The sequence below is a fragment of the Sapajus apella genome, unplaced genomic scaffold (assembly GCF_009761245.1).
Source record: "Sapajus apella isolate SASKATOON/1434 unplaced genomic scaffold, GSC_monkey_1.0 scaffold127, whole genome shotgun sequence".
In the NCBI taxonomy this organism is placed as follows: Eukaryota; Metazoa; Chordata; class Mammalia; order Primates; family Cebidae; genus Sapajus; species Sapajus apella.
In genome coordinates, this window is record NW_022437067.1 from 542,206 (window position 1) to 550,222 (window position 8,017).

Consider the following 8,017-nt stretch of genomic DNA (forward strand, 5'->3'; position numbering starts at 1 on the left):
CTGGATCCAGGCCGGGAACTGAGCCACTTGGGATTGGAGGCTGAAGGGTGCTGAACCGGGCTTCAGCTGCCAGAGCTCCAGGGCACACATGCCAGGAGCTGGTGCCATGGCCTCTTGCTGTGTCCTTAAGCAGAGATGAGTCTGTGGGGCCTCATGGCTAGTGTGGACGTTCGAAGAACCTGGGGCAGACACTCACTTTAGCGCCCCTATCTAGTTTACCTCCAGACTTGGCTCTGGAAAGCCTGAGGGAGGACCTGCCTTAGGCAGCAGTGGTACCCTGTGTGGAAGCTGGGCACTGCCAGAGATATGGGACTGGAGGCTCTGGGGACACTGGGCCCTGGCTGTGCCCCGGGGCGTGTCACATTTCTCCACCTCGGCACGGCTGACGCTTGGGGATCGTCCTGTGCTCAGCATGCCGAGCAGTGTCCCTGGGGGCACTACCGTGCCCAGTGGCATGTCCCTGAATTCACAACCCTCCACCATGTCCCCCTAGCCTGAGCCCCAAGCTCCCTCCCATCTGCTTCCTCCAGACAGCGGAGATGCAGGCTGCATGGGGTCACAGGGCAGGCCACCCTGTTGCCTGCCCTTCCCGTCCAGCACCGCCCCCAGGCCCTCATCTCGTAAAAGGTCAGGACCATGATTGGTGTCAACTCTCCAGGAACGACCCTTCACCCTGGACAGAGGGGCGGCCTGTGACAACCAGGTCCCAAGGAGGCTCTGCATGGGGTCAGTGCTTTGGACGTCTCTGCAGCGGTGAGTGCAAGAGATGCACGCCATGCTGGAGGCAGCCGCCATGTGCTCTGTCCTAGGCCAGCCGGTCTCCAGCTGGGGAAGAGCGGGATCCCCGGTCCCATCTGCTGGCTTCGGCAGGGAGGCAGGAGATCTGCAGGACGGCCTCCAGACAGGATGGAGTGAAGAAGCCGGAAGGAGGCGGCAGATGGCCAGGAAGGGATCCCTGGCGGCCCCCGTCGCTCATGGGTATAAGCCACCCCACCAGTGCCTGGACAGTTTACAAATGCTGTGGCAACAACGGGGAGGTTATTACCACCCCTTTCCAAACAAAAGCCGGGCGTTACCACCCCTCCCTGCAAAGTCCTGGTGACTCATCCCTTAGTGTGAATGTAAGTAAACCTGCATATACAGTTGCCTGCAGTTCTGGGACCACTGCCTCTGCACTGTCCCTGCCTCACAAGAACCAGCTCCTTCAATAAAAGGACTGCTGTATGCCAGACGGGTGGCTCCCGCCTATCATCCCAGTACTCTGGGATTTGCATGTGCGACCCTCCAAGCGCCCTGCGCCCGGCTGCCTCTGACGCCCACACACAGACATCATGGGTTACAACCCAGTCCCCCCACAGCACCAAGAGCACACCAGAATCGTTCTGTTGTTTCCAAAACTTCCCTCCGACGGCCCTGCAGGAAGGAGCCTGTGTCCTCAAGGGCAGGGGGCTCAGGACCTCACAAGCCTTCAGCAGAAGGGCAGGCAAACGGAGTCAGACGAGCGGGGAGCCAGAACCCCGAGCCAGACGCTGGCCTGGTGCACGCCCGGACACTTTCACAAGCGCATATGACGACCACCTACCAAGTCTGTAACGCTCCAGATATCCTGAGTGGAGAGAGATGTGTTTATTTACCATGTCCAATGCACTCATAGGGAACCTCTATTAGGAGCTGGTGGCCTGCACTCAGCACTGCACAGATAAAAATATATGACTTTCAACACAGATCCAAATACCGTCACATTTTAAAAGTCAGGATTCCCTATACAAGTTTTAAGCTGACAGGATTAAAGTTCTGAGTTTTCATATATAGCTTTAACTTGTATTAAACACATGTTTATTTACAACATGGAGAGAGAATAAGGGGCAGTTAAGGCCATTTTCTCTTGTGAAACACTGCAAAATATGTACATAAGTACAACCTAATATAGGCAAAGGTTCTAAAAATCATCTTTCTTGGCTTCCCGTAATTGAGTGTCGGTCGGGGAGTGGAGAGGGGGCTGCCAATAGCACCAGGCCACGCAACCAGAGCGTGTGTGTTCCCGTTTTCATCCAGCCGCCCTCAGAGCCGCCGCTGCCGCCGCCGTGGGGCCCTGCACAGCCCAGATGTGTGCCGCCCCTCAGACCGGCATGAATGAAGTGCATGTCACCGGCCCCCCAATTCCATTTCCAAATCCACCAAGGTCCAGTCAAAATACATTTCCAAAAAGAACCCTATCACAGGGCCACTTGCGCTAAGGGAGCGCACCCAGGGGTCACAGGGCAGCCATCAGGTACCTCCCCGGGAAGGGCCTGTGCCCACCAGTCTCTGCAACCCCGCCTCACCTCCGATGCCTGCTGTGCCCAGGGTGGTCCCGCTCGTAGCGACGGCCGGTGCGTTCGTACGACCTGGAGCGCTCCCGTCGCTGGTCTCTGTAGTAATGACTTTTCTTCTTGTATTTCCCCGGATTACCCACCCGCTCCCGTGACCTGCTTCGAGAACAGGACGAGCTCCGGCTCCGAGACTTGTGTGGCTTCTGGGGGGGATACTTGCAGTCCTTGGACTTCCGGGAGCCCCGAATCTCAGAGCTTTTGTAGGGGGCGCTGCGGGGGGCCTGTCTTGGTGGGGAGTCACTCCGGCTCCGGGAGCGGCTCTGCGACTTGGACCCACCAGACGTGGAGCCGCTGTCACTTTTCCTGGGAAGAAGGACAGCACCAACACACGTGTGACCACCTGGCCTGGCCAGGCCTGGCTAGCCCTGACGCACCCACAGGATCTCAGACACAGACACACAACCTCCGGGTTTAGAGAAGCAAGAAGCCACCTCAGGGTGAGAATGATTGCCAGAGGGATGGCCCCACCCCAACCCAGTGTGGGCCTCCCCGTTATGCCCCGAGGCACACACCTCCTCTTAGGTGACGCCGATCTGGATGGGGACCTGGAGTAGCTCTGCTCACAGCTCCGGCTCCGACTTCGACTCTCGCGCCCCTTGGGCAAGCTGTGAACAGGACAGGGGCTGGTTACAGACCACCAGTCTCTCCAGCCTATCCCGACAACCACCTGGGAAGCTCTGCGTCTTACCCGTTCACGGGGCTGCCTGCCTTGGCCTTCCTGGTGCCCTCCGCCCTCTTCTTGCTGTTCTTCACAGAGAGTGGGGAAGGCTTGCTCCCCTTACCTTCTGTGGGGGATTCCGCTAGAATCAGAACAAGAGGTTAAAAGCCAACCACAAAAAAGCTCTCCCAATAATAAACAAGTTGGTAGAGCACGTAAGGCCCCTCGGCCGGGTGTGGTGCTCACGCCTGTAATCCCAGCACTTTGGGGGCCAATCACCTGAGGTCGGGAGTTCAAGATCAGCCTGATCAACATGGAAAAAGCTCGTCTCTACGAAAAATACAAAATTAGCCAGACATGATGGCACAGGCCTGTAATCCAAGCTACTCAGGAGGCTGAGGGAGAAGAATCGCTTGAACCCGGGAGGCAGAGTTAGTTTGCACCATTGCACTCCAGCCTGGGCAACAAGAGCCAAAACTTCATCTCAAAAAAAAAAAAAAAACACAACACAGAAGCAATGCAGACAGGCCCTCTGCGTGACACTACACTCTAGGTGTGATGACATACATCATCACACCATCTACGGCCCCGCACTGTAACACCTTCCCTAGATGACAAGCTACTGGGCAGCAGGTAAACAAAAGCGTTTCAGACAGCCTGTCCAGACTCCCTGTTAATCACAGATAGGCCAGGTGCCCATACTCCCAGCACTCTGAGACGCTGAGGCAGGACAGTCGTTTGAGGCCAGGAAATTCAAGACCAGCGCAGACAACATAGCGAGACCCAGTCTCAATGAAAAAGATAACACATGGGTCGAGCGTGGTGGCGTGTGCCTGCAGTCCCAGCTGTGCAGAAGGCTGAGGCGGAGGATCTCTTGAATCCAGAAGGTGGAAGCTGCAGTGAGCTATGATCACACCACTGCACTCCAGCCTGAGTGACAGAGACCCTGTCTCAAAAAGACAGTCTAGAAGGAGGATCACCGGCCTCTGGGCCTTGTGGGAAGCTGATTCCTACCGCCTAACAGACTCACCCAGCTTGGGGGCCGGTGAGAAGCCCGCGGTGCCGTCGGGAACCTGAGCACCCCCGGGCAGCAGGCCCCGGGCTTGTGCCTTCGCCTCCTCGATGGCGTGCTTCCTCTTCTCCACCTCACCTTCCAGGTGTGTGAGATCAACCTACAAAAGCCAGAGGATGCCATTCAGAACCAGGTTCTTCTGGCCAAACACAAACGCATGCAAGAAAAAATGCAGAAGAACCTTTTTCCGAGCATAAAGCTGCAAGATCTTTAAGCAGATTTCCTTAATTTCTTCTTCAGTTGCTCCAAACAAAAGAAACCAATGAGGACGATTGGGCAAAGGGATCTGTGGACACAAACACCATCATTGTGACACCTTCCTCCACTGCACCGCCAGCAACTCAGGGAGATAAAAACAGCCACTGGTCGCCAAAACGCTTTGGCCCAGATTAGTGTAATTTGAAGAACAATACGGTAAAGTTTACTGGAGGCTGGAGAAAAAAATCAGACTGGAATCTCTCCATAGCAGCAACCCACTGACCTCCAGCGTCCGGGCAGCAAGATAAATGCAGGCACAGGCGATGCTCTCAGGCTGGAAGCGCACGAATACGTCTGTGCGAAGGCTGTCGTTCATGTAATTCCTGGAAACCAAACGCAAGAACTGCAATGCCCCACCCGGGAACCCAGGACATCCGCCTGCGTTATCTAGATAAGTCTAGACAAATTCACTACTGTTCTAAGGAGTCTACTGCTAGGACTCAGGGCTGGACAGTCCAGTGAATCTCAAGAGTTAATGGAGAAATCTTCTAGCTTTTTCTAAATACAGGACAGAAAGGCACAGAAAAAATCAGAAAAAAAAAAAAAAGCTGGCTGAATGTCAGACAACGTGTGTTGCTATGGAAGAGAACCGACTTTAACTTGACTTTTCCCCTCAGCTTTGGCCTGCTCTCATGCAAAGCATGATGCCTCCAAAAGAGAACGTCTACTGTAGTCACTAAAACGCTTTTGATTAAAGAAATCTAAATGCTCAAAATCCATAGTGCAGAGAAACATGCAAACTCAATGAACTGGCTGGGCACAGAGCCGGCGGCTGCTGGGACACAGGGCGTCCTCCTGCCGTCCTCTCCCTCCTCTTCCTCGAGGCCGCCGGCGGCAGGGCCCTTCTCTGGTGACCGAGCTGCAGCTTGCTTGAAGGAGTCCGCTTGGAAGAGGGAAAAGCCCCCTGGGTGTAAGCTGGACGCATGGGAGCGTCGTGCAGAGGGAGGCTCAGCACCCAAGGGCAGGCCTCTTCTTGGGCTCACCAGAGCCGCTGCCAACTGTCCCATTTCAACAAGGAGTCTTAAAATGAACATTCATAAAATCAGAAGCAACACAATACTGAACGTTTCATCACAGTACATTCTTTAAATTTCATCATATTTAGAAGCTATAAAAATACAAAAATTCACATCTTTTTAAAGCATTTAAAAACTGACTTTTTTAGCATTTTCCTTTAGATACATCTAAGATTTAACACTCTAAAACCAGACCTTATACTAGCTTTAAGAATACTGCAATAACAAAAAGGGTTGATCCCATGAGGACAGGTGATCTGGTCTTATATTCACTGCTCCTCACGTACCCCAGTAACGGTGAGCCTTGGAGTTGGGCTGCACCCACAGATGAGACGAGTCATGCAAGGATCTGAAGGATTACCCTCCCCCCATCTCTGTCCTACATAAACCTTGGAGAAGGTAACACAGACTCACTCAGAGACTTCTAAATGGGTAAGTTCTACAGGTGCCTAGAGGCACGTGGCTCTGGAAGCAGCTCCAGGCATCAAGAGGGAATCTGTGTGACAGCCGTGCAGCCACACCCCCTGAAGCAAGGGAGCAGTGAGCAGCTCAAACACAGATCAACAATCAGTAACCTTTTGGTTTGTAATAAACAATTTTCAGTATTCAAGTGGTAATAATATTAATCCATTAACTTTTAAGTCTTAAAAACAAATGCAATCTTCAGAACATATAAACTTATTGCTATTATTTGAAGTGTTACAATATTTTTTAAAAGTATCCATGGAATAATTTAAAGATGCACACCTTTACTAGAATGCGTCACACAAAGCTGCTGAAAGAGCAACTCGAGACTTCTCCCACGGACAGGCGGGTTCCCCCCAGCCAATTTGTCACTTCAATTCTGACAGCTTTCCACGCCATTTTTTTTTTTTTTTAAGAGAAAGGTACTGCATCTTTATCATACAGGTACAGCAGTTTTAAAGGGACAAAATTCAAGTCAAGACAGTTACCAACTCTAATCAATACAATTACCAAAGCACGACAGAGGATTAACAAGAAGCACAATCGTCAGAGAACCACAAGCAGCAGTCGGCCATGGCTATGCTATGTGCGCGTACCACCAGTCTAGGGCCAGCCTTCGGTGGAGAGCCTGCACTGGATTGGCTGAAGACGCCGCTGTCCCTGCACCAAAGCGCTTGGACAGCAGAGGAGAAGTCTTAGTCACTTACCCTCAGAGGCTACCCTTTGATTGAAAGAGTACAGAAAAGAAAAGTCAAAATAGGTTCTCTATTAAACATGTCATAGCACCAGACAATTCAGTCAGCAAAAATATGACCCTTACAGACTTAACTCCATGGGAAAAAATTCACCAAAAAACCCCGAATACTAAATTGCCACTTTGGGCTTCCTTTCTGCCACATGCATTGTTAACATCAGTCCCAGAGCCTTCTCTGCCCCTCTCTCCCATGAGATGTGATTTCAGGGAGACACAGACACTAAGTCTACATTCAGCTCCACGTCCCTGGGAAATGGCCCCACTGTGCCACGTCAACAGCTCCCTGAGGACACCCACTGACTGCTCTCCTCAGGGTGGGGGCACTGAAAGCGCAGGGCTGCAGGGAAGGGACGGGCCACCTACCGTTACTGCCAGTGCCCATTTTGGGAGTCTGATTGGAATTTACACAGCAGGAGCACTGGGCACTCAGACAACTCCAGCCCACAACCAAGTCACTGGGCGGCCTACCCACTGCCCAAGTGCCTCAAGTCAACACATTCCTGCACTGCCCTTGCTGGTCTCATAAAACAAGGAAGCTCAACTCACCATGAGGTCTGGACCAGGTGTTGGTTACGCTCACACTCTAACACCTGAAGGTACATAACGATTATCTGGAAGATACGGGTCAGGTAGTTATTAGCAAGAACCTTAAAAGCCCAGAATTCAGATCTCGTGGGTGTCCATGCAGCAAACAAGAGCCTCATGCTAGATCCCAGGAGTGGCTCTGGGCCACATGTCTGGCAGACAGCTCCATGGGAGGGAGATTTGCGGATGCACCTGCTGTCTGCGTTGGCAGCCAGGCAGGATGCATGCACGCACAACCCACGGCAGAGGCCTCCTTCTTCACGGGCTGGTTTCATTCTCGTCTTCAGTACTTTCCACCAGGGAGGCTGGCCTAACCTACACGGCTCTGGACCCCAGTTCCCAACTCGCCAAAACACAGTATGAACATACTTTCAGCAAACAGGGAAAAGCACTCAAGGCTGGGCATGGTGGCTCACGCCTGTGATCCCAGCACTTTGGGAGGCCAAGGCGGGTAAATCACCTGAGGTTGGGAGTTCGAGACCAGCCTGACAAACATGCAGAAACCCCATCTCTACTAAAAATATAAAAATAGCCAGATGTGGTGGCACATGCTTGTAATCCCAGCTACTCGGGAGGCTGAGGCAGGAGAATCGATTGAACCTGGGAGGTGGAGGTTACAGTGAGCTGAGATCGCATAACTGCATGCATTCCAGCTTGGGCAACAAGAGCAAAACTCTGTCTCAATAAAAAAAAAGAAAGGATTTCAATCTGTGGTGAGCAATTTACGGATGATTTGAACAAACGGGAGAAAGTTGAACAAGCAAATGAGGAAACCCACCAATGAAAAGGAGATGAAACCAAAACAGAAACAATCTTTTGGGTAAAACAAGGGCTTTG

General features: G+C 52.3%; 1 protein-coding gene across 7 annotated transcripts; it reads right to left on the reverse strand.

The window, feature by feature from the left end:
* Positions 1-1,583: 1,583 nt before the first annotated feature.
* CCNL2 (cyclin L2) lies at positions 1,584-7,626 on the reverse strand. Of its 7 annotated transcripts, none has more exons than XM_032262077.1 (8): positions 7,142-7,626; positions 6,549-6,562; positions 4,584-4,683; positions 4,284-4,388; positions 4,061-4,202; positions 3,061-3,172; positions 2,885-2,977; positions 1,584-2,675 (listed from the first exon to the last, which is right to left on the reverse strand). In XM_032262077.1, the coding sequence occupies exons 3-8, from the start codon at positions 4,674-4,676 to the stop codon at positions 2,321-2,323; spliced, it is 900 nt and encodes a 299-aa protein (XP_032117968.1). In that variant the 5' UTR covers positions 4,677-4,683; positions 6,549-6,562; positions 7,142-7,626; the 3' UTR covers positions 1,584-2,320. The 7 variants fall into 7 exon arrangements, with proteins under 7 accessions (XP_032117968.1, XP_032117966.1, XP_032117967.1 ...); XM_032262075.1 differs by having other exon boundaries at positions 4,584-5,380; XM_032262076.1 differs by having other exon boundaries at positions 6,438-6,562.
* Positions 7,627-8,017: the final 391 nt, after the last annotated feature.

What these genes read in the sequence shown, in the direction of transcription:
- CCNL2 (XM_032262071.1), bottom strand. Translation starts at nt 7,455, where the DNA reads ATGAAACCAGCCCGTGAAGAAGGAGGCCTCTGCCGTGGGTTGTGCGTG. An exon ending in CACCTGGTCCAGACCTCATG is followed by an intron (nt 4,684 to 7,141) that starts GTGAGTTGAGCT and finishes TTTGGTTTCCAG; the next exon opens with GAATTACATGAACGACAGCC. An exon ending in AGCTTTATGCTCGGAAAAAG is followed by an intron (nt 4,203 to 4,283) that starts GTTCTTCTGCAT and finishes TGGCTTTTGTAG; the next exon opens with GTTGATCTCACACACCTGGA.